Source organism: Monodelphis domestica, chromosome 5 (genome assembly GCF_027887165.1).
Source record: "Monodelphis domestica isolate mMonDom1 chromosome 5, mMonDom1.pri, whole genome shotgun sequence".
Taxonomy (NCBI): Eukaryota; Metazoa; Chordata; class Mammalia; order Didelphimorphia; family Didelphidae; genus Monodelphis; species Monodelphis domestica.
In genome coordinates, this window is record NC_077231.1 from 235,747,652 (window position 1) to 235,774,591 (window position 26,940).

Below are 26,940 nucleotides of genomic sequence, written 5' to 3' on the forward strand. Positions count from 1 at the left end.
ACCTCCTTCCTCATCCAAGTTAGGCTAGCTTTTCTTAAGAAAGATATTGAAACTATGCTCGATTCCAGATTAGCTCTGGCTATTCAGGCTATTAACAACCCTGAGAACAAAACAACCAAGAAGAGCCTCAGTCAGTCTCTAGAGCTTGGCTAGAAACACTGAGATCAGAGAATCATTTAGAGCTGGAAGAAACTTCAAAGGCCATTTTTGTTTGGGAATCAAACCTCTTCTTAACCTGACCTCTTCCTACCCTTCCAGTCTTTTATACTCTCTTCCTCTGATATTGTTCAATGCTTCCAATTATTTTAGTGTCTTCCAATTATTTTCTATGAGAAAGGATTCATTATATATAGTTATGAGGTTCTATGCTATGTAGCTGGCTACCTCAATTATTCCAATCCATTTTTTTCAACATACTTCTCTTACTGTTCTCATCTACATGGCAAATATGTAGATTTCTGCTACATATCAAATAAATTTCCATTATCTAAGATGTTTTCATCCAATTTTTCCATAATCTAAATAAATGGGTTTGAGTTTCATTTCAACAGAATAAAGCACTATTTTATACAAATGATTACATGCTGTGATACTGTATATATGAATAAAAGATTAAAAGTCTGTATAATGGGTAAATTGTGTTTTTATACATTTAAAATACTTAAATATTTGAGATATTTAAATTTCCCTTCCGTGAAGATGAGCATAGAGATTTTTGTTTCTTACCAACTTCACAAGACTTTGCTTTAGTAAAATTAATAAGGAAATACTTTAAGCTTCTATAATTGAAAATCTGTTACCCTAAAAAAATAACTATATTTCCTGGGAGCCCACTGACTTCCTGTCATTACATACTTCCTATAGACAGGGGATATTAGGCAGGGACGTGGAAGGTCCCGCCTCTTTACTTGCTGTCCAGGGCTTGGTGGCAGTAAGGCGGGCTTTTGAACTGGCTGATCAGTCATGGGCAAGTGGTCTTTATTTTGTATTCTCCTTATTCCTTGATTTCTAATGATCATTAATAAATCTACCAAAATATAATATTTTATTATTGAGATTTAATTTTAACTCTTACAAGCTACTTAAAATAAATAGTTATATAAGTAGAATACTTTTTTAAATAGTACATGAAAAGTGAAAAACCTTTTTCTACAATAATTATGGAGTTATTGCTCACTCACTAAGTCAAAGTAAATTAGAATATTTTACATTGGTCCCATTTCATTTATCAATGTAAGATCAAGCTCCAGGAAAATATATACCAACTACTGAGAAATCTATACTGACAGGCTTAAAAATGAATCTGGAGAGGACAAAATGGTTTCACAAAAAAATATAAGCATCAAGGCATACATTGTACCTACATGACTTAGGAGACAAAAACATTATTAAAGTGCATGTTCTTCATTCACAACATAATCACAAGGATGGAGGATAGATGATAAGATACCCATAAAGTCCAGAGCAGGAATATTCAACTGTTCCCTACAAGATCTAAAAGCTGAAATGTAGCCTAGACAGAAAAGCAAAAGCAGCAGCTTATAGTCAACAGAGTACAAAACATTTCTTCTTGTATTATCACATAACAAATGAAGATTTCCACTAAAACAAAAGCATGGAAGAAAGAGTAGAAGCAGTTTATCCCCAAAGGGATGATGAAACTGATGCCTCTTCTCATTTGAAGATTAGGACCTAACCAAGAGGTGCCAAAACTTGACAGGATAACTGATTCTTTGGAAAGGAGTGGAACAACCAAACACAGAATAGTTTTGATATTAAGTAGATGTTTTTGCTCATTCCAGTGAGTAAAAATGGATCTGTCTAATTTAAACTATTTTCCAAATTATTCTATTATTTGTCTATTCTGTTCCTACTGTTCAGGCCAGATAAGTATAGATAAATTAATTTATCATATGTACGTAAATGTTATCAGTTCTTCATAAAAACCTGATTTATCCTAACAATAAAACAAATCTGTCTAGGTCCTCTTGAAAAAAAAAAAACTTTAGAAAAGATAAGACTTTCCCTTAAGCCTATTAGATCACAGTAGAAATTATTTTAAATTGGAACATTGCATTGTTCTAGATTTGTAATATTCAATGCTCAGAATGTTTCACTTCAAAATTCTGAATTAAAACAGTATATCTATCCAAGTACATCATCTAATTGCAGGGAGGCAATAATGCAAGAAACAATTTCTGGACAATGAGCCCAGTTAAAGTTGATGTAAATGGGTCACGTTCATGTTCAGGAACAGACGTAAAAGGTAGCTTCACCACAAATGCACAGTGCAAGTGTTCCAGAATGATAAGGGTGGTCAGGATGGAGTTGTAGGGTAACTCTACAGTTGTAGATACGTTTTGAACTGGATATATGGTGCACTCCTGCTTGGTCTTTTTATTGTAATCAGAAGAGAGCAGCAGCAGGGAGTGTGAAACCTGAGCTTAGACTGACCCCGAGGCTATAAAAATACCAACAAGTCCTTTGGACTGGTCTGACAGTTTTTGGATGTTCTCCAACAAGAGCAGTGATCTTCTTCCCAACAACATAATGACCCCAGGTATATTTATTGGCAGTATTTTCCTCAACAAAGACACTCCTGAGAGAACTACAGCTTACAGATGCTAGCCCTACTTTCATCTACTGTTAATGGGCTCCAAGTCTATGTAGTTTGCTCTGTGTACATGCTTCCCAGTCCCCGTCTCCCAAAAGAAGTTATTTATGTCATCATCACCACCACCCAAGGTCCTGTCACTAGTTGTAAACCTTAAAATTTCTCAGACTTATGAATGTTGGAAATTTCCCCATTGGGGAATCTTCTACGTAAAAAAAATTCCCTAGCAAATAGTGAGAATTCTACTTAAGTGTGAAAACTCCTTGCCTTGGGAATATCCCTACTCCACCCTACCTAAGACTGCTTTAGGACAGAAAACTCCTTAAGAACAATGAAAGTGCTTTGATCCATGCTTATGGGAGGGACAGGAAGTTCTTTGAGTCATGACTGTTTTAGAAGTGATACAATGGGATACTAAGTACCTATAAAAGTGGGGCAACTTGTAAACTACTTAGACCTAAAAGGTGAAAACCTACTCAGAGGTTTTCTCTTAATGTGACACAGCAGCATTTTTTTCTCTCTTACAAAAGAGATTAATCTACTCAGCTGTGAATTCAAAATGGGCTGTCTTTTGGAAAACATCTACAGTGATTGGTAGATGTAGGGACTTAGGAGAGGTGACATGGGAGAAAAACCCCTATATAAGAAAAAGCAGAATCTCTTGAGGTATATATCCTTTTGGATAATTCCTTTTGGAGGATCTCTGATGAGGACCGCTTGGGAAGAATCTCTTGAGAGAGGCTCTGGAGAAGGGAAGCTCTTGGAGAACAATCTCTAAGGAGGTCTCCCTGGAGCTCCTCTAAGGGGACTCTGTCCCTCTGGAGGCTCTGGAGAAAGGCCCTTTGGAACAGTCTCTGGCTGGAAGGCTCTCTGATGAAGTCAGCTGAGATGGAGCTGGCCTGGTGTTACTAGAATCCTTGTTTAGTCAGACCTTGTGGTGAGTGTTAAAAAACTGACTGATTTCTCTTTTAAGACTCAGGTCAAGGCCATATTGGCTTGAGGCCCTTCATACTTATTCCTTTCTTACTCTCTCTCTCTCTCTTTCTTTGATTACTCATTGTATTGTTAATTAAAATCTCTATAAAACCCAATTGACTTGGGTATTTGAATAATTGGGAATATTTCCCTGGCAATCACCTTATATTTGATTTTAAAACCCATGACACTGTAGTGAAACATATTTCTGTGGTCAAATTTACTCACCCTCCCTTATATCTATCACAATTTATATCTTCCACCATTTTAACTCTCTACAGTTTAAGACCTCAAACATTTTAAATCTCACATAGTCATGGTACCACTGGGATGGATACCATGCCCTAAGCAATAGAAGCACTGCTCAGTTTACACTCTGGCTTGACCAACATGGATAGAGTTGTACTCATGCATAGTTGCTCTGATGTGTAAAAATATAGAAGGATATTTTTTACTACAGTTGAGTTACAGGTCTCTGCCAACCTACAACTCTGTATTAAATTTAACATGGTAGCACCAACACTGTCCTGCTTGTCTATATCCTGTTCTGACCTTCTTCCTTCTATGTATTCTTAAATATTTTATTGATGTTCTTTTCTTTAGAGTTTTTATCACTAATAACTATATCTCTATTCTTCTAACTTTTCCCAAAGTCCTTCCTTATAACAAAAAAGTATAATCAAACTAACAAATATACATATTGGCCATGTACTGACCAAGAAAAATATATATCTTATTCTGTACTTCTAGTTCAACATTTCTCCACCCAGAGATGAAGAAACATGACTCATCAACAGTTTCCTTGAACTGTGATTGGTCATTGTATTCATCATTATTCTTAAGTTTTTCTGTTATTTTCTTTTACAGTGTTGAAGTCATGGTATACATTGTTCACCTGGTTGACTATGCAATTAGTTCATTTAAATCCTCCTAAGTTCCCCTGAATTCTCCCCTTTCATCATTGTATACTTCACAATAATATTGCATTATATCAATAAGCTATAATTGGTTCAACCATTCCCTAATTCATGAGTGTTCAATTAGATGAATAGTAATTCACTTCATGGCTGGGCTGTATCAATATAACAAATATGACAATACTACCAAAATTAATTTACTTATTCATTATTATACCATCATAATACCAAAGGATTACTACAGAGAGCTAAAAATAATTATCTGGAAGAACAAAAATTCAAGAATCTGGAGGTGAATGATGAGGAAAAAATATAAGAAGGAATATGTCTAAAAGAATCAGATGTTAAACTACATTACAGAACAGTAGTCATCAAAACTATCAGATTCTAGTTAAAAATAGAAGAGTTGATCAGTAATACAGAATAATACTGCTATTGAGTCTTTTTGTACATATGGGATGTACTCTCCCTCTCTCTTTCAAGCTTACTTGCCCTATTTTGATATTTGATTTTATGAGACTTATCCCTTCTCCTTGATTATGCTCTCCTTTGTTTGGTCATTTTAAAATTTTATTTAAGAAATAATTCAATTAGGAGAGAAAAGAGTTCCAAAAAAATGACTGTGATGTCAATGAAAAGGTTTTTTTTAATGCAGAGAATACTAAATGCTGTGTTTTATATTATGCCTTGATACTTAATTTTTAAGTAATATCCCAGTGTAAAAAGTGAAACTCTCCTTCTTCCTAGGTTAATAGCCCTCAAACATGAATAAAATGGAGTAATGATAATCAAGTTACCTGACAGAGGAAATCAGAAATTCAATTCAGACACAAATTAACTACCTTCTATGTACCAGGTGATATGCTAGGTCCTGGAGATTCAAAGACACAAATCAAGTGGTCCTCGTTTTCTAGGTACTAACATTCAACTGAAGGATAAATCAAGAACCAAAATAGGTAAAAACAAAGTTATGTCAAGAGAAAGAACTTATCATTAGAGCACAGGAAAAGAAATTCAAAAAAAGAACATATGTAGGAGAGGGCACCTAAATTGTAATCTAATCTACTTTTCCACCCTTAAAATATGCCTCCCTCCCATATATTATATAGTCCAGTGATGGTGAACCTTTTAGAGACCAGGGTGTGCCCCATCCCCCCACCCCCACCCTCACCCCCACAACAAGGGAAGAAGCACTCCTATTGGGCTGCTGGACAGAGGGGTGGGTAAAGTGAGTCATGTCTTCAGTGATTGTAGAGAGGGGGAGGGGAGGCAGCCCAACCACTCTGCTCCATTCCTGCTCTGCTACCTGTGCACTGCCCACCTTAACTGTGCATTGCCCACCTTACCCCCTGTGTGCTCCCATTGGACTGCTGAGCAGAGGAGCAGGGAATGTGAAAAATGTCATCAAGCAAGGTGGAGAGGGGGAGGGGAGCAGCTCTACCCAAGGCCCTCTGCCTTTCTAGTAAGGAACAGAGAGGGGGGAAGGGGCACAGCCACATGCCCACAGAGAGCACTCTGCAAGCCATCTCTGGCACCTGTTCCATGGGTTCGCCATCACTATTATAATCTAACCAAAATGGCATTTTTCTCAGACATACAGATCTCTCGTCTCTGTGCCTTTGCACAGGTGCCCCATATCCAGAACACACTCCTTCTTAAACCTTCACATCATAAAAATCTTTGCTTCCTCAATTCAAGCTTCTACATGAAGCCTTTCCTAATACCCTCAAATGCTAATAGCCTCTCTCCTCTAAACTATCTTGTATTTGTTCTGTATTTATTTTCAATATACATAAATAGGCCTACACAGCACAGTAAGGGCTAGGCAATGGGGGTTAAGTGACTTGCCCAGTCACACAGCCAGGAAGTATCTAAGGCCAGATTTGAACCTAGAACCTCCCATCTCTAGGCATGGTTCTCAATCCATTGAGCCACCTAGTTGCCCCAAATTATTTACCATATTGATAGCTTTTCAATATCACACAAGCAAAATAAATCACAGGATAAATTCTATATTTTTTATATAAAGTCCTTAATAAAAAGCATTGGGGATATCAGGAAAAGTCTACTTGTTACTTCCAATATCAGAAAAATCCAACAAATTCAACCCTAAGTTAACCTGGGAAATTTTTAATTACTACACTCACCTCACTAAGTCTAAGAATATCAGCTGAAATCATGTTAAAAAAGTAAATAAGGTATAGAGCAGGGGTTGGCAAACTATAACCCAAGGGCCACAAAAAAATGGGGGGGGGGGGCAGGGTGAAGAATACATAGTTTGCTAAACTCTGGTGTAGAGGCCAGAGCACAGAATTTAAGAGTTGGAAATTGGGAAATTTTGCCATTAATATTGTGTAACCTTTGGCCAACCACTTAATCTCTCTGACCCTCAATGTACATTTCTATATAATGATACCATCTCTTCTGTTTTCATCATGGAAAAATGAGATTCTAGGATTAAATGATGCTGGATTCAAAAGGCCATGATATACTCTAAATACTCTTAATTATTACTAGAGTCCATAATTCAATTCAACCAAACTTCTATTGCAACATCCACTATGTTCGGAGTACTATGCTTTGCACCTAGGATATAAAATGGCACAATCTTTGCCCTTGAAGAATTTATAATCTTAATAGTAGGAGGGGGGAGAAGGAAGGAATGATGGAGGTGACTTTAACAGTTATCAAAAACTCTGATACAGTCTAATGTGATAGGGGTAAGATGAGTCAGGCAAAGTGATATAAGAAACTTAAAAGTGGGAGAGATGGATATTAGGCTCGAAGATTGGAAATTTCAAGGAAGAGGGAGGAACCAAAGATTGTAGGGGTCAGTTCCACACAGAAGGAAGGTATAAGTAACGGCAAGATGGCTGGAAAGGATGAAAATGGAATAGAGGCAAGGGGCAGATAACAGTCCATATCACTGGAAGGAAAAAAAAAAGTTAGGTAAGATTGGACAAGGATGTTCAAATCAAATCGAAAGGCTTGAATGCCAGCAACATTAAGTCAAAGGAAAAATCAAAGTTTTCTGAATAGAGAAGTTACATGGTCATGGCAATATATTATGAAAAGAAAATTCAATTAGGAAGTTATTATTGCTATGTATCCTGCAAGAAATGAAGACTTCAAATACCACAATATGAGAGGAAAGGATCAGTCAAGTGAAATATTCTTTAGCCTTATTAGTTATTTTCCTAACCAATCTTAAATCAGTTCAAATTTTTCTGAATTTCATTCTAGTAAGTGAACAATTCCACATATTTGCTATCATATAATTATTTAAGGCTTAATTATTTAAGAGTAAGAGAAGACTCAAGGGAAAAAGGAAACATGTACTCAATTGACTACCATAAAAATAAAAGGCATTAATAAAGCTTTTTTTAAGATGTTAAAAACAAGTAACAAATTGGTAAGAAATGAAAGAGTCACCATATTTCTACTAGTCTTCTTGGCAGTAATACTGATTTTATTGTATTTTTGCTCTACAATGTAAGGCAGTAACAACAGCACTTAAGATTATAAACTCAGACAGGCAGAGCTGAAAGGGGGCTCAGAGGCCAACTGGTCCAAATGTCTCATGTACACTTCCAGTCCACCTTCTCATGGCATGGCCAGAAGTCCAGCATCAAATAGGAACTCAAGTCCCCACCTGCCCTCTGAGTTCTGATGGACAAACTCTGTCCTGCCCTGACCCGGTCCTCCAGTCCCCTTGTGGGCAGTCTCTTGGCAATGCTCCCTGGTCATAAACCTCTACTGAACAGGACTCCAGCCCCTGGCCTAGGACTGGTGAGAGTTCACTTTCTCTGCCCATTTCCATGGCACATCATCACTTACCTGCCACTTCCCGCCCCTTTCCAACTATGACTCAATCGGCACTCTTGGAAAGGATGTCCCAAGAGATGGGTTTAGGACCCCAGGAACTATTCCTTTACTTCCCTGACCAGAATCCTCCTGCCTGAACACCAATCCCACAATGCAGTGCCTTCCCTTCTGAGAAAGTAAACTCTTTGAGGTCAAGGACTGCCTTGCTGGCAGCATTTGAATCCCAGAACTTTCACAATAAACACTAAATGTTTTTTCATCCATTCATTTGCTCAGTCAATTTCAATCTTGTCTGACTCTCTGACTTCTGTAAACCTTAAAATTCCTTAGACTTATAAATGTTGGAAATTTCACCATTGGGAAATTTCATACTTGGAAAATTTCTTACTGATAGTCTATTGGAATGTGAACCCCATTGGCATGGGAGGTTCCTCCTCCTCCCTTCTTAAGATTACTTTAGGACAGAAACCTTTTGCTGAACAATGGAAAGGACTTTGACCTATGCTTAAGCATAGAACAGGAATTTCTTTGAGTCATGATTGATTTTAGAATTGATACAATGGAGATACTTAGAATCAATCTCCACCCTACTCAGTCCTAACAGGATTGAGGAAGGGCTGCAGCATAGATCAAAATTTAAGTATTCCAATCTCTACCCTACTCAGGTTAACAGGATTTAGGAAGGGCTGTAGCAAAGGATCAAAGATTTAATTATTTGAGAATATGACCTTCAACAGACACGTGCAAAGCCAGAGACCTCTGGGCGGTCCTGGGTTAAGCTAGAGCCTCCATTGGCACAGGGAAATTGATGGACAGTGATTGGTAGATGTGAGAACTGAGGGGAGGGAACTTGGATGGTTTCCTTAAAGATAGAGGGGTCTGAAGACTCAGGGTGGTGGTTGAGGAGTTGGTCTGAGTAGTTGGAGTGTGCTCTGAGAAGCTTGCTCTGAAGGAAGCTGAAGGTGGGGGCCTTTGAGACTGTTTCTCCATTTTGGTCACGTGAGTAATAGGGACTGATCTCATTTCTTTGCCCCAGCTATCTAAGGGCTTGGGCCTTTTTGGCCCAGCCTAAACAGAGGGGGTATTTAAGCCCTATTCCCTTCTCTCCCCTTTCTCTCTCTCTATCTCTAATTCCTTTCTTCCTCCTGTTTGTAATTAAACTCTATAAAAGGCTGATGGCTGACTTGAGTTTTCATTTAGGAATTACATAGCTGAATTCCTTGGCGACCTTAAATTAATATATATCAGTCTTTTAAGGTGATTTCCTTGTCACACTTCATTTGGAGTTTTCTGGGTAAATACACTGGAATGGTTTGCCATTCCCTTCTCCAGCTCATTTTCCAGAGGAGAAAACTGAGGCAAACAGAATGAAGTGACTTGCCCAAGGTCAAACACCTGACAAGTGTCTGAGGCCAAATCTGAACTAAAGAAGATGAGTCTTCCCATCTCCAGGCCCAGCACTCTATCCATCACACAACCTAGATACCATTAACTCATTCCAGATGACAAAACTGGGACCAGAGGTCACACAATTTGTCCAGGTCACATAGGGACTAATCATCAGAAGAGGGACTTGAATTCAAATCCTCTAACTCCAAAGCCATTGTCTTTCCATCGCTGTGCCATGCTGCATCCCTATCAAGTCAGGAAGAGCAACTAGAGTATGCCAAATACATATCCATGCCTGGATGAATTCATTCAGGCATTTGGAGATTATATATCAAGCTATCTCAAAGAGAAGAAGATTACAAGAGAACAGAAAAGAGAACAAGCACAGCATGCAAGGTGGCCAAACCTGGTGTCTACTTATTCTCTCCAGACCCTTATGGAGATGCTCTCTGAAGCCCCTGAGGCTGTCCTCAATGAATGCAAAAAGAGCAGGCATGATTGAAGATGATTTTTCCAAAGAAAATCCACCATCACAATGCCCCAGTAGAAGGCAAGGCCCTATTTTAGTAGCACTTTTTTGAATAACTAAACACATTGTGGTACATGAATATATTGGAAAATTACTGCCTTGTAATGAACATACGTTCAAGCACGGGGAAGATTTGTATGAACTGATACAAATGAAACCAGCAGAACCAGGAAAGCATGCTAATGTCAACGTCCATAGATTCAGCCCAGAGGGAGCTAAGGGGAGGGTCCCAGAATCAGGAAGACCTGAGCTCCCAACGGGCCTCAAACACTTGCTGATCATGGAACCCTGGGCAAAGCACTAACCTCCCTCTGCCTTCTGTTCCTCAACTATAAAATTGGGATGATAGCACCTACCACGGTGGTTGTAAGGATTGAATGAGATGAGTTGTAAAGAGCTTTGCGCAGTGCCTGGCACTTCACAAATGCTTATTTCCTTTCTTCTTTCCATTCACAGACCCCAGAAAAGTTGTCTCCTGGCAGTGTTAAGTCACTGCGGGACCCTGTGGAATTGGGAAATGGCCAAATAGGAGGAAAGCGAAGGTAAAGCAGAGTGGTGAACCGCCCCTGGGGAGATGTGAAGGAGCCTCAGGATCCGCTGGATACACACAAGGGCAGCCATAACCAAAGGCTTGTGTAAGGCAGAGCATGTCCCTGAGAAAAGGCAGGGTCATCAACAAGTCTCCCCCTGCCTAGGGAGTCTACAATTTCCTGCTGCCTCCTCTAGCAAGAAGAGTGCTCTGTGGCCTCCATCTCTTGATCAATACAGTAAATCCCCCAGGAGAGGCTGCCAGGCAGGTAGACATCTTCCACCTGCCCCAAAGCAACCATGTGCATCTAGACCTGCACCAGGCATCTTCTTCCTCCTGCTAGCAGCCCAGTCTCCCAGCTATGATGGGGAAAACCTACAAAGAGGAACAACCCTCCCTTCCACTCCAAGTCTCCCATCTTCTGCCGACACGGGGCCTTTGAAGACAGAGGAACATTTTCACACTTGCTCATACTCTTCACACCCCAGGGTCTCTGAACTCCTGGAGATCATCATCCAAACCCCATTCAACACCTCCCTTCCCCCCTATTTCTCATTCCTACCTCCCCAAAGTTTCATCTGAACTCCACCTAGTCCTTCCACTGTATCCTCTGGAATGCCTGTTTCATAGGCATTTCTCTTCCTCTTAAGTCTATTCCTCTCACTCTTTCCATCTACAAGCTCTTCCTAAAAACCTGGCTTTTCCCTGAGATACATCCTCCCTGGCCCCTCTTCCCAGGCCCCACTGCACCTTCACTCATTCTCCTCCACTCCCTGTTTTAAGGCAGAGGAATTGGAATTCTCCCTCCTCCCTCTGAGTTTTCCCCTTCCTCCATCCCTTGTGACCTTTTATTACATTAAGGTTCATTGACTGTATAGCTGCTGCTCAATCAAAACCCTGGTAGCTGTTGTCTACAGACACCCAGAGCCATCCTCCTCTGTCCTCCATGCGTTTAATACCTGGCTTACAATTTTTCTTTCCGCTCACACAGGGGAATTCAACATACATATAGATTCTTACCACAAAGACCCTAACCACTCAACCAACTTACTCAACCTCCCCCCTCACCTAGGGAACATACAAGGATGCTCATGCCCTTGGATCCTGCTATCCTCTGCATGTGTGTGAAGTCCAATTTCTCCATCCCTGGCACCCTGGCAGTGGGTGGTGAGTGTTAGAGTCCCATCACATCTAAGGGCCCAGAGTCCCCTGGCATCAGTGCCTCAGAGGGAGGAGCTAGAGGGGCTTAAAGGCGAGTGTGGGAAGGAGAGTCTCTTCGCTTCTTCTCTTGAACACACTGACTCCCTGAACTGGCACCTGGCAAGAGACATAGAAGTGTGGAGAGGACCAAGCTGGGCTGAAATCGGGGACCTGATCTTACCATAAGTTAGAAAGGCTAGGCCCTATCTCTACCTCTATCAAACTCTCTCTCTTTACTAATAAATGTTTATACCTCTGGGGCTGTGCCTTTGGAGCAGTTTTTATTTGCTACAGGTACCACCTCCATGTTCAAGAGTTTTGAAATCCCCTCAACATAATCTACTGGTTTTTTCTTAAACCCTTACCTTCTGTCTTAGAATTAATACTAAATATAAGTTCCAAGGCCAAAGACTGGATAAGGACTAGGCAATTAAGAGTTACAGGACTTATGCAGGATCACACTGCTAGGAAGTATCAAAGGCCAAGATCTCCCATCTCCAAGCCTGGCTCTCCACCTACTGAGCCACCTAACTCTTCCAATCTACTGGCTTTTTACCCCTCTCTGCCTTTCCTTTTGTAACCCTATTCTTTTTTTTAAAGCAATATTTTGTGTTTTCTCAATTATATGTAAAAACAGTTTAACATGTTTTTAAAAAGTTTTTGAATTCTAAATTCCCTCCTTCTCATTCTCCCTCCTTTACTCCCTGCTACTCTCCCCTCCTTGAGATGATAAGCAATCTAATAATAGATTTTATATATGTAATCATGTAAAACATTTTTTCCATATTAATCATTTTGTGGAAGAGATCTCAAACAAAAATAAAAGAAAGTAAAAGATAGCATGTTTCAGTCTGCATTTAGATTCCATCAGTTCTTTCTCATGGAAGGGATTTTTCATCATGAGTCTCTGGATCTTGGATCACTGTATTGCTGAGAATAACTAGGTCATTCACAGTTGCTCATCAAAAAATATTGCCACCGATTACAATGTTCTTGTGGTTCTGCACACTTTACTTTGCATCAATCCTTTTAAGTCTTTTTCAGGTTTTTCCAAAATCATCCTGCTCATCATTTCTTAGAGTACAATAGTATTCTATCACAATCATATACTACAACTTGTTCAGTCATTCCCACTTGATGGACAACCAAACTCCTCAACTTCCCATTGTTTGCCATAACCAAAAGAGCACTAAAAACATTTTCGTACATACAAGTTTCTCCTTCTTCTTTGAACACTTTGGGATGCAGACCTAGTAGTGACATTGCTGGAGCAAAGAAAGGGAAGGAACAGTTTTAGAACCCTGTGGGCATAGTTCCAAATTGCTTTCAGAGTGGCTAGATCAGATCACAGCCCTACTGACAGTGCATCAGTGTCTCAATTTTCCTGCATCCCCTACAAAATTTATCGTTGTCCTTTTCTGTCATGCTGGCCAATCTGATAGGTGTGAGATGATTGGTACCTCAGGTATTTGAGGTACCAAGAATAGGGAGTGATTTCTCTAATCAAGAGTGATTTCAAACATTTTTTTCATATGACTATAGGTGGCTTTGATTTCTTCCCTCACCCTACTCTTCATCCATGGCCTCCAATCCTTCAAGCCCTTGATTCTGCCACAGGCCATCTCCCTTTCATTAGCCACTCTGCTCTTCCCATCTTGATTTCTTGGTGAACAATCCAACTCTTCCCCTCTACTGAATCTCTAGTCCCTTTATCATATTGATAATTACAGGAAGCCAAGCCTCGGCCTTGGAATACTGCTACCATTCATCACAAGTGCTGCTGAACAAATCTAGAGAAAATCACAGCTGTTTTTAGTATACTACAAATGTGCTACATAACCTCAAATGGGATCTCATTGCTACTAGGCAATCCTCCCATGCCTTCCTTAACAATGTCCTATCCCAGGCAGTTCTCAGATAAAGAAATCAAAACTATTAACAAGCACATGAAGAAGTGCTCTACATCTCTTATAATCAGAGAGATGCAAATCAAAACAACTCTGAGGTATCACCTCACACCTAGCAGATTGGCTAACATTACAGCAAAGGAAAGTAATGAATGCTGGAGGGGATGTGGCAAAGTAGGGACATTAATTCATTGCTGGTGGAGTTGTGAATTGATCCAACCATTCTGGAGGGCAATTTGGAACTATGCCCAAAGGGCGACAAAAGAATATCTACCCTTTGACCCAGCCATAGCACTGCTGGGTCTGTACCCCAAAGAGATAATGGACAAAAAGACTTGTACAAAAATATTCATAGCTGCGCTCTTTGTGGTGGCCCAAAACTGGAAAACGAGGGGATGCCCATCAATTGGGGAATGGCTGAACAAGCTGTGGTATATGTTGGTGATGGAGTACTATTGTGCTAAAAGGAATAATAAAGTGGAGAAGTTCCATGGAGACTGGAACAACCTCCAGGAAGTGATGCAGAGCGAGAGGAGCAGAACCAGGAGAACATTGTACACAGAGACTAATACACTGTGGTATAATCAAACGTAATGGACTTCTCCATTAGTGGCGGTGTAATGTCCCTGAACAACTTGCAGGGATCCAGGAGAAAAAAACACCATTCATAAGCAAAGGATAAACTATGGGAGTGGAAACACCGAGGAAAAGCAACTGCCTGAATACAGAGGTTGAGGGGACATGACAGAGGACAGACTCTAAATGAACACTCTAATGCAAATACTATCAACAAAGCAATGGGTTCAAATCAAGAAAACATCTAATGCCCAGTGGACTTACGCGTCGGCTATGGGGGGTTGGGGGGAGGAAAAGAAAATGATCTTTAACGAATAATGCTTGGAAATGATCAAATAAAATATATTTTTAAAAAAAAAAGAACAATGTCCTATCCCACTCTCCACAAAGGCTCCCTTCTTCAAACCTCCCATGGCTTGCCTCCCCCACTTTCAGCTAAGAATCTTGCCTCATATTTTACAGAACTTGAGGCGATTCATCATGAGCTCCCTCTTCTCCCTCTTCCTCATCTTCTATCACTCTGATGCCTTCCGACACTCTCACACTATGAAGTGGGCTTACTCCTTAGCAAAACCAACCTCTCTACTTGTTCAAGTGATCACATTCCATCCTATCTCCTCCAACAGATTACTCCTTTGTCATCTACTCTTTTACTTATTTTCAATCTCTCCCTCCCTACTGCCTCTTTTCCTACAAATATGACCATGTCTCACCAACCAAAAACGCCTCATTAGATCCTTCTATAGCTGCTAAACATCATCCTGTATCTCTTCTGCCCTTTGTGGATAAACTCCTTGAAAAGGCAGTCTACAATAGATGCCTCCACTTTCTCTCCTCTTCCTATATCCTTAGTTAACCCTTTACAATTTAGCTTCAAACTTTAATCATTCCACTGAAATTGCTCTCTGCAAAGTTATGAAAGATCTCTTAGATGCCAAATCCAATGGTCTTTTCTCAGTCGTCATTCTCATTGGCCTCGCAGAAGCTTTAGATTCTGCTGATCGCTATTTCCTTCTAGATACTCTTTCCTCTCTAAGTGTTTGAGATACCATTCTCTCCGGGTTTTCCTCTACCTCTCTGACCATTCCTTCTCAGTCTCCTCTGCTGGATCCCCTCTTGATCACACCCTCTAACCGTAGTGTCCTTCAGGGTTCAGGCCTTGGTCCTCTTCTCTTGTCCTTCTAAACAACTTCACTTGGTGAGCTCCTCAGCCCCATGATTTAATTACCATCTTTATGACTGATTCTCAAATCTTTCCTGCCCCAATTTCTCTGCTGACCTTCAATCTCACATCTCCATCTGGCTTCTAGAAATCTTGAATTGTATGTCCACAGACATCTTTAATCCAATACACCCAAGCATATGATCTTTCTCCCTAAACTCTTCCCTATTACAGTGGGAGACAATACAAACCTCCCAGTCCTCAGGTTCCTAATACAGGTATCATCTGGACTCTTCAGCATCTCTTGCCACCTCCTTGCCACAGTTATGGAGGTCTGTCCATTTCACCTGGGCAGTATGTCTTTAATACAGTCCCTTCTCTCCTCTGACATTATCATCTCTCCAAGGTAGACTCTCATTACCTTGGACCTGGATTACTGTAGTAGCCTCAGTCTACTCTAAATAATCACCCTAGAGCAAATATCAATAATATGGGAATGATCTTGAACAATGACACATGTAAAACCCAGAGGAATTGTCCATCAGCTACGGAGGAGGGGTTGGGGAAGGGCAGGGAAAGAACATAAATCTTGTAACCATGGAAAAAAATTCTAAATTAATTAATTAAATAAAATTTTCCAAGACAAAAAAAAATTATTTACTGTTTATCCAGTATATGGTTTACTTTGTGTAAGCTTGTTTGCATTAGATTTTGAGCTCCTTAAGGACAGGAACAGTCTTTTGCCTCTTTTTTATGGAAGTGATCAACACAGTGCCCACCCAGCATGTAGCAGGTGTTTAAAAAAGTTTGGGCAGCCAGGTAACACAGGAGATTGAGAACTGGACCTGGAGTCAGGAAGGCCAAAGTTCAAATAAGGCCTCAGACTGCCTCACACTAGCTGTGTGACCCTGGGGTCATGACAAAAACCATAACAAAGTTTACTGAATTGAATTAATTATGAGATAAGTGCAATCACTGATGAGTTTCCCAGGCTGTGAAATTCTGAAGGTTAATGCAATGCCTTCTTTCTACTTTCTCTTACCCCTTTCTTTTCCACCCAAAAAGGTAGGGGCTTAAATACAAATGTTTTCTTTTTATTCTGTTCCTTATTGTTACTACTTTAAATCTGTCCCTAGATTAAGATAACATTCTTCAAAAAAAAGTACAAATGGAAATAGAGAAGAAGAAATCCAAATCTTGTCCTGATGACCAGAGATCTTGGGTCTGGAAGAAAGTCAAGCTGTGATGATATATATATATATTTTTTTTTTAATTTATAATCTCTTACTTAAAATTCTCAAAAAGCCTAAATTAAAAACTGGACAGTTTTCCTTTTCCTTGGGCTAAAAGTCAGTTAATTATTATAATCAGGTGTGGCTGCTGAGACACCAGACTCATGGCAAGACACCAGCCTCTAGGGAATGGGGCAGAACCGAGGTGTTACTAGAGGGAAAAAGCCTCATGCCAGGAGATAAAGAGAGATGGGGAGAAATCAACACCTCCACTTTTCAGAAAGGAAATCTGAAAGCTCTCCTCAGCCAAACTCCATTCAGCTAAGCAACACCTGGAAGTTATATTACCAGTGAATGTAAACCTTTTAGGCTGACTGTTACCCTCTCCTTATACCAAACACGGATGGGAGAAAGCGCTCCCATTGGGCTGCCAGACAAGATAGGCGGGGGATGTGAGAAAAGTCCTCAGGGGTGTGTGGAGAGGGGAGGAGAGCAGCCCAGCCCGAGCAAGGGCAGTGTGCAGGCCCACAGAGAGGGCTTTCTCTGACACGAGTGCCATTGGTTCTCACTGTGAATTTTAAAGTCTCCATCTTGCTTGGTCTAGCACCCAAAATTGTGCACACCCACACTACACGGGCATGTGCTAGTCATTGACAAATCAGAAATAACTAACTGCCCACCTGGGCTGTCCTAAGCCAAGCTTGAGCCACCATTGGCACTTGTGAGGCACAAGAAGTGAGGTAGGGAACAGCCTCTGGAATTCGCTCACTTCCTGTGGGCAGAGCTAGATGACAGTTCATGCTAGGAACTGGAGCAGACTGGAGGCCCGCAGTCAGCTTTCCTTCAGTTGGTCACGTGAGTCAAGGACTGATTATCTTCTCTACCTTGGCCTTAGGGCCTAAACTCCCTCTGGCTCTGCCAGAAGGTTGAGTTAACCTTTTCCCTTTCCTCCTCTCTCTCCTTCACTCCCGGTCCTTTTTTTTTACTCCCATTGTGATTAAACCATCATAAACTCCATTCTGTCTTGAGTGTTTCATTTTAGGAATTTCATAAGTAAATTCCTTGGCGACCATAAATTAATATTATAACAATCTTTAAAGGTGATTTTTCACCACAACACATGACAGTTATATACCTTAGCTGGCCCTGGAATTGAGTCAGGAAGACCAGAGTTCAAATCTGGACTCACACATTACAGCCCTGTCTGTAAAATAGAGATAATAATAGTACTACCTCACAGGGAAGTTATAAGGATCAAATGAAAAAACATAGGTAAAGCATTTTAAAAACCTCAAGGAACACTATAACGGCTAGCTATTATTCTATATTATAATAACAACAACAAAATACGTGGAAAGAAAAACCATATCAGAACTATAGATCCTTCAAAATTAAAATGACCAAGTTTAGCTTCAAAGCTTAACATATAGGGTTCAATTTCTAATGTAGCCTTATGGAAAGATGTGCACAAGAATCAGAGAATGAAAATATGTGAATGAATTGCAGAGTCTGCCATTGTTAAAAGAGTACCTGTACTGACGATGAGAAGGTAACCCTGGTTGAAATGAGGTAAAAATCAAGAGAGCAGAAAGTTGGGGGATTGGGGTGAAGTGAAGGAAGCAGGAAGAAGTAGAGATAAAAACAAAGTACTTTCAATTTTTGCATCAAGATACAAGAATTCTCCAAAACCTGCAAACTTGGTTTCTACCAATTTAGCCAAAAACATTCAAGTTAGTCCACTTAAACTAAATGTCTCCTCTCAATTTCTGGGTCAATTCCACTAAGATGATGAAAAAAAAATAGGTATATATATCTGTAGCAGCATTCTATATATTTATATATGTATATATATATAAATACACACACATATATATGCATGTGTTATACATATTCATACATTTAAATATAGATGAATTTATATGATTATATTTGTATAGATGCATATATCTCTCCCATTTCCCCTAGGTAGCCAGATAGCACAGTAAACCTTTAGTCAATAAGACATGAGTTCAAATCCAACCTTAAATACTTACTGGCTTCGAGATTCAGGGCAAATCACTTAACCTTTCTTTGCCTCCATTTTCTATAAATGAGGATAGTAACAGCATCCTCACATGTTGTAAGGACCAAATGACAAATTTTGTTAAGCTCTTAACTGTGTCTAGTACTATATACATGCTCATTTCCTTCTTCTTTCTTTTGCTCAGAATGGCAAATTCAAGAGATTTCCTATTTGAAGTAATCTTTAGAAGTATAACATATTTCAAAATAAATAGGAGTTTGCAGTATACTGAAGTATTCATCTTTCTTTGATGATTCCAATGTCACTTTGGGACCTTACAGGACCTCAGGGTCACCATTATGAACAGTAATTAACATAACACATTGCTATAACTGATACAGGATATTGGGCTCATTCTATACTTAATTCTAAATATAAATATAAATATAAACTTTAATTCACCCTTAAAGGTTTTGTTTGCTTTCTCAATGAGTTTGCTTACTTGTAGATCTTGTTTTCTCAGACTTGGAATACAAAGTGTTCACTAAAGAATCACTAAAGTTATTTATATGGCATAGTTCAAGTGAAAATCAATAGGAATTCAGACTAATGAAAACATGAATCTTAAATCCGTGCTTCTAAGAAAACATGTTTTCACCTCTCAGTTGTCTAAGAACTAAACATTGATATTGAGAACACTGAGGCATGTCTAATAAGATGAAATTTATGAGCTAAATGCCAAGTTATATACGTTACAAATATGTGCAGTAAAGATTGAGGGAGATGGTGTTGTTTGTGTTGTTCTATTGTTTTATATGTAACTGTAATGAATTGTGTGCACTATTGTTGAAAGAATATACAGAGATCTATGATGTCTATATGACTGGGGGGAAAGGGAAGAGCTTAATTGATATCCATGCCCCCTGTAAACAAAATTAGTGAATGTTATATGTAAAGTCCAGAAATGATATGAAATTACTGTTTGTACAATTATTTTACTTTATCTCTTCAACTGTGTAATATCTTATGTGTGTACTAAGCAGTAGGCTATCTCATATTATATACACATATACATACCTGTATCAGGTAGATTAACAGCATCAAATAGAAATAAATCCTTGAAGGTAGCATACAAATTTAGAAAACTACAAATTAACATTTTCTATATTGTACTGTAATTTTGTTTTATTTATTTGTTAAACATTTCCCAATTATATTTGAAACTAGTTCCTGCTGTACTTGGGAGTTTTGTGGGAGAGCTACTTGCATTAAGCAGGCCAAGAGTTTGAAACCTTGGCTCCAGATAATATCAGTTGTGACACTAGTCATTTAAATGTCTTAGTGCCTGAAGCAATTCTCTAATATGGTGGTAGACTGCCATCAGTGAGGGGAGTTTCCCTCAGGAGAGAATAAAGAATTCTTTTTCCAATAAAACCATGGGTAGGGTAAAAGAATAAATAAACAAACAAACAAAAGAAGAAAAGAAGAAAAGCACTATAGTTCAGTCAATAAAGGAATTAAGAGAAAGGACAGATCACTTTAAGCTAGATAAGGAACACTTCACAGATTTTATTTAAGCAAAATTTTAAAGGATGAGTAGAGGAAAAAACTGGCATAAAGCTGGAAAGGAAGGTAGAAGCCAAATGAGAATACTCCAAGATTCTTTCTCTACAGTATTCATTTTAAAAGTAGGGATATATTGTTTACATATTCCTTGCCAAGAAGGAACCATAAGTTGCATCAACCAAAGTGCCCTCCCTCAAGACCAATTAGCCTCCCTATTTAAACTAGTTCTTTCCTAAGAAATTCTTTAGGCACAATATACACTAAGCACTCATCAGCCTCACAGCTCTTCTATTCATTTTCTATCTCCATACCCCATTCTTTTAACTATTTTCTTCTCATTCTCTTTCCACAAAAAACAAACAAACAAAAAAAACTTTCTAGGCTTCATAGGCAGTAGACTTCAGGGGAAAGGAAATTATATATAAAGATATTGCTATACTACAAAAGGACTCCTAATGCTTACTAAAAAAATTCCCAACTCCACAGCCTGGTTTAGGGGCAGGATGGTACATTGTGAAGAGCCCAAGTTTGAAGTTACAGTGCCTGAGATCAAGTCCTAGCTCTGCCACTTACCAGGTGAGTGACCCTCACTAATAAAATCAATGGGTTGAACTACATGACCTCTGAAATCTCTTTCAATTCAAATCCTTTGATTTCCAAAACTTCCCTGCCTAAGTTGCTGATCCCCTGACATAACCACACCCAGGGTCACATCCAAACTGCAATAAGACACTGTATGACAATTTTTTAAAACTTGAAAAATCTGATGAACACAAATATCATTTATAAGGAAGGACCTTGTACAATAGTGAAAAGAACTCTAGATTCAGGATCAAAAGACCTAAATTCTAGACCCAACAAGGCAAGTCAGAGAATCCCAGAAACCTCAGTATTCAAAAGATTCTCAGCAAATCCCAACCAACTATAACTGAACAGTAATCTCACTATGAGATCCCAAAAAATGGTCGTCCAATCTTTCCTTGAAGACTTTCAGTGAAGAGCAGCTCAACATCTCCCAAAGCAGCCCCCTCCATTTATCTTCTCTAGGACTCAGTTTTCTTAGCAATAAAGTTTCTATTGCAGAGTGTTGTGAGGCTAAAACTAAAACATAGGAAAGTCAATCAAAAACTGTAACATGAAAAATCACTACCATGGAAAGCAGAAAACACAAATTGCAAAGAAATGTAATTAACAGAAATCTGGCATATTATTTTCAAATATAATATTAAAAATATAAGAATCCATGTTTTAAAAAACTAGAAATTCATACAAATTATTTGAAGCTTTGTGTAATGAAGTAAGGCAAAAGGAGATATGGCACACTCTAATTTACAGAATGTAACTGATCTTTATAATACTTTACTTATTTGGATAGAAACAAGGACTAGTAGACCTCTTAATTCATTGGCAGAGGGAACTCCATCTACCAATGTAGGTGTCTGTATCTTCTCTTCAGCTTACAATTCTAGAGCAAACCTGGGGGTTGTAAATGTAAAAAATAAATTTTGATAACTGTATTCCAATACTGTTGGTTTCCTTTGTAATTATATGTCATTTTTAAAACATTATACTGAGAAAGGAATCTGTACCTATCATGGGACTGTTACAAAGGTCCAACAAACCTGTAGTCCTAAAGAGCTGGCCAAAGTTCTGAAGGGCAAAGTAACTGGACCAGGGTCACACTGAGAGGATATATCAGTGGCCGGACTTAAATTGAGGGGAGACCAAAAAGCACAAAAATAAAATATAACTAAAAATGGCTTGAAGAGACAGGAAGAGGAGGAAGAAGAGGAGAACAAAAAAGGACGAGAGAGAAGTTTGAGTTCCAAAGAAAAATTATTAGCAAGTTGTCCAACACTCACTTGCCAATGGACAGAAAGGAAACAAGGCATTTCTACAACTACAATTAGCACTCTCCCCGTCTTAAGTCCACCTCTTTCTTTTACTAAGGGGCTTGAGAAAAATGCATACACACACACACACACACACACACACACACACACACACACATCCTTTTCCTTTAAAAGCAGGGGAGGAGAAAAAAACAGGTACAGATGGAAATATAAAACTTCAGCTTCTATATATAGGTCGCTTCTGGTGTCTCCTTCCGGACCACTGCTGGTGACAGATTGAAGGCTGGTCTAAAAAGACCTGTCCCTTCTATGGAAGTCAGTACCTATGGCCTCTGGACCTTCACCTCAGCCCTGGCTCTTAGTGAAGCCCAATCTTCTTCCCACCGAGGAGGAAAAGATTACAACCTTGATTGGGGAAGAGAGGGGGAAGGAAGAAGAGGGGGAAGCGACGAAACCAAAGATGGAAGTGTTGACTCCAAATCAAGGAGGAGAAGGGTAGCGCCAAGCTAAGTTCCGACAATAAGCAAGCTGAAGTCTCAGGAAATCCTGAAAAGAAGACTCTCGGAGTGACAGGACAGCCCCCACCCCCCCAGGGCAGACCAGCAGGGATGGGTATCACGAAGCAGTGTCTTGTGGCACACGAGCAGCCACGGCAGGGTGGTCAGCACACGAGTGTGACCGACAGCGCCCGAGCCCTGGCCGCGGTGCTGGCCTGGGGAAGCCAAGGCTGAGCCGGGTGGGGGAGGGGAGGAGACTCGGAGAGCGTGTCAGGAGCCCAGGGGGTCGGGGGGCAGGAAGGGGGTGGGACTAGGGAGGAGAAGCAGAGGAGGGGCCGCCGCGGGGTTGGGTGCTCAACTCCCCGCACTTGGCAATGGAAGGCCGAGCCCAAGCAGGTGGAGGAGGCGGCGGCGGATGGGCAGCGCCCCCTTCCTGCTCCCTCCTCCTCCTCCGTCTTCCTCCCTTTCCCCCCCTCCTTCCCCCCTCACTCACCGTGGACTCCCGCACTTGGCTGTGGAAATGCTGCTCCCGGAGGGACACCTCGTCCTCCGCTTCCATCCTCCTTCATGCCCTCCTCTCCGCCGCCCAGATCTGCCGGCACCGCGGCACCATAGCCCGCCAGGGGCCGGGGGCTGGGGGCTGGGGAGCAAGTGGTACTGCCGGAGCGGGAGCGGGCGCGGGCACGACAACAACAACCGCCGCCGCCGCCGCCGCCACGGAAGCCGCTCGTGCTCGGGGGAGGACGGAGCTCGAGGAGGGTGGAAGGGAGAGGGAGGAGGGCGATGAGAAAAAGGGGGATTACTTGGCTCCGCCCCTCTAGAGGAGGGAGAAATGTCGGAGGGGAAGCGCGCCCCAGAGTGCGCGTCACAGAAATGCGCCGCCTCCTACTCGGGAAAGAGCAAAACTGAGAACTAGATGAAAGAGACGGGGGCGGGGTCCAGAGAGAAGGAGGAGGAGAGTAGAGGGTGGGTGGTGCCTTTGAGCCTGGGGGTGTGACTCCTGCGGAAACGCCCCCCTTTGGGCGGGGCCATAAGTGGGCGGGGTGAAACCTCCCTTGCAGGCAGCTGTTGCCAAGCACTAGTGAACCGCCCCGGGAGGGTTGAGCTGGGGGATTTTGCTCCTGCGCTTTTCGCCCCAGGTTTGGCTCTTAAGAGGTTAAAGGAACTGAGTGCGGTAGGTTGGACCCCTTCCCATTTCCTGGAAAAGAGGGTGGGGGTGTCAGTCGCCGGCGCTTTTGTGTCCGGGGAATTGTCGGCTTCCAGCACCCCGCTTTGCTGGCTCATCAACCCCAGCTACGCCTTTGTTTCCACGTTCTCTGCGGACCAGTTTGTTTTTTTGGTTTTGGCAGTGATGCCTAGTGGGTGGGTCTCTGGGATCTTTCGCTTGGCCAAATTAGGTGAAAGGTCAGGAGCTGCATCCAGAAGAGTAAGCTTTAATCTGTGAATCGGGAAACGTGGGCTCCCGTGGAGCTGATAAACGGGCTAGAAGTAATGAAGGGAAGGTCATCAATCTCATCTGTTAAATAAAGATAACTATGTCTGGGCCATCCCTAGAGACACTGGGTGGCCCTCACCAGCAGTCAAAAGGTTATTTACCTTCCAGGGCCTGTTTTGTCATGACTCTGGAGGTGTGAAAATTTTAACCAAAAATATCCAAAATTAAATTATTTTATTCCAGCAGAGAAATAACATGGGTTAGAACTGTGCAGGGGGAAACATAGAAAGAAGCTGGTGCTCTATAGTAACTATTTTCTCCAAGGTCATCTACGTCCTCCTTTCAATAAATCTAATGGCTCTGTTTCAGCTGTCATTCTCCTTGCCCTCTCTGCAGCATTCCAAACCAAGGACTACCTGCCCCCTCTTTCTTGCTTCTGTAAAATTATGCACTGGATATACCAAAATAGTCATAGCCTCATTTTTTGTGGTAACAAAAAACTAGAAATAAAGCTGATGAATGAATCAACAAACTAAAATGTAGATGCACTAGAATATTTTTGTGCAGCAGGCAATGAATGAAGAATTCAAGAAAAACATGGGAAGATTTATATGAATGGGTGCTAAGTAAAAAGCAGAATTACAAGAACTATATGCACAATGACTAAATGTAGATGAAATGGAACAAAATGCATAATGACTACAATAATGTATGTGAAAAAGCTATATATATACTCATTGCCTCCACTTTCTCACCTCCTACACAACCCCTTCCAAACTGGTTTCAGTCCTGAATTAAGAGCTGCAACTACTATCTCCGTGATCTTCAATAATCTTTTATTGTTAAATTCAGCAGCCTTTTTTTCAGTATTCATCTTTCATGCCTTTTCTGCAGCATATGACACTTGACAACCTTGTCCTTCTTGACAAGGTTTCCTCTTCTTCATGTTTTCTCCATGTGTTTGAAGACATGGCTCAGCCTTGCTTCTTTTCCTACTTGTTTGACCTGTATATCCTGAATTACCAATCTTTCCTAAGCTTTTCTATAGATCATCATTCATGTCTCGCCCCCATTGCATGGGTGCAACCCAGGGCTTGGTCCTGGGTCCTCTCTTCAATTTCTCTCTTCTGCTTAGTTTCTCTCTTGGTGGTGAACTCATCAGTTCCCATCCAACTATATTTCTATGCGTATAATTCTCAAATATACATATTAAGATTTTAAACTCATTCCTGAACTCTTAAGTTCAGGATGCCTGTATCTCAAACATAAATGTCCCAAACAACAGTCATTTTATCTCTTCCTAGTTGTGAATTGATCCAGCCATTCTGGATGACAATTAGGAACTATGCCCAAAAGTCTTTAAAAAACTGTCTTTCATTTGATCCAGCCATACCACTACTCGGTTTATACCCCAAATTGATTATAAGGAAAAAGACTTGTACAAGAAATATTTATAGCCACACTCTTTGTGGTGGCAAAAAATTGGAAAATGAGGGGCTGCCCTTCAATTGGGGAATACTGAACAAATTGTGGTATCTGATGGTGATGGAATACTATTGTGCTCAAAGGAATAATAAACTGGAGGAATTCCATATAAATGGAACAACCTCCAAGAACTGATGAAGAGTGAAAGAAGCAGAACCAGAGACAGATACACTGTGGCACAATCCAATGTAGTGGACTTCTCTACTAGCAGCAATGCAATGATCCAGGACAATTCTGAGGGACTTATGAGAAGGAATGCTGTCCACATCCAGAGAAAACTGGGGGAGTAGAAACAAAGGAGAAAAACAACTGCTTGATCACATGAGTTGATGGGGATATGATTGGGGATGTAGACTCCAAATAATCACCTTAGTGCAAATATCAATAATATGGAAATAGGTCTAGATCAATAACTCATGTATGTAGCAGGAGAAGGTATGAAGTGCAAGAGTTTGATTGACAGCTCTCAAGTCTCAGAATTCTCCAAGAGCTGACTGGGTTAGAGTTCCAAGCTATTGGAGGTAAACTATCTGTCTAGAGCTGAAGGTCAAGCCTGAAGGGTGTAGATCTGGACTCTCCTGGATATCTTACAAGCTGTCTTGAATACCATCAAACAAGGGTGAGAGGAAGTTCTCCATACACTCTGGTGGACAGAGAAGAAACTTGGAGGAGCCTCTCTTTCCTGGAACATCTGAGGACTTAGCTGGATTCCTGGACCTGACCCACCAAGGACTCTGTGTGTGAGAAATCTGGTTCCCTGTTGGATTTACCCCCTTAGTACTCTGTAGTTTAGTTATTTAGGCAGGTTATCTTAGAAAAATAATTATAGTGGGTAAATATCTTGGACTTATAGTCAGTTGAAAACTTCTCCCTCATTCCTTTCCTATCCTTCCTTTCATTGTTAATAAATTCAATTTATATATACCCTTTGTATATAACCTTCCTTTACCCCTTCCAAATTTTATTATAACAATTATGGCAGAGTCAGCTAGGTAAAAAAAATAGGAAATTGGGTTTTATATATAAGAAAAGTAGTTGATATAGGGAAAGTCAGTTACAAGCTGGGAAGATTCCATTCTGCTCTCAGAAAGTAGAATATTCCACAGATGGGGGCAATGGAATCCTGAGAGCACTGAGAGACATTTAAGCTTTAAATCCTCTGCCACATAGATTAGGCAGCCATATTGGATTTTTTTTATTTTTTTCTTTCTTTAATTGTATATATACATATATATAAATTGATCAAA

General features: G+C 40.4%; 1 protein-coding gene across 2 annotated transcripts in view; it reads right to left on the bottom strand.

The window, feature by feature from the left end:
* Window positions 1–23,675, bottom strand: part of LMBR1 (limb development membrane protein 1) — a 208,867-nt gene extending 185,192 nt beyond the window's left edge. The window contains exon 1 of one of the 2 annotated variants that reach the window (XM_001364700.4): window positions 23,267–23,675. In XM_001364700.4, coding sequence (XP_001364737.1) covers window positions 23,267–23,332 — 66 coding nt within the window. In that variant the 5' untranslated portion in view covers window positions 23,333–23,675. The remainder of the gene's footprint in view (window positions 1–23,266) is intronic. The other variant, XM_056799967.1, reaches the window with a different exon arrangement.
* Between the last annotated feature and the right edge of the window lie 3,265 nt (window positions 23,676–26,940).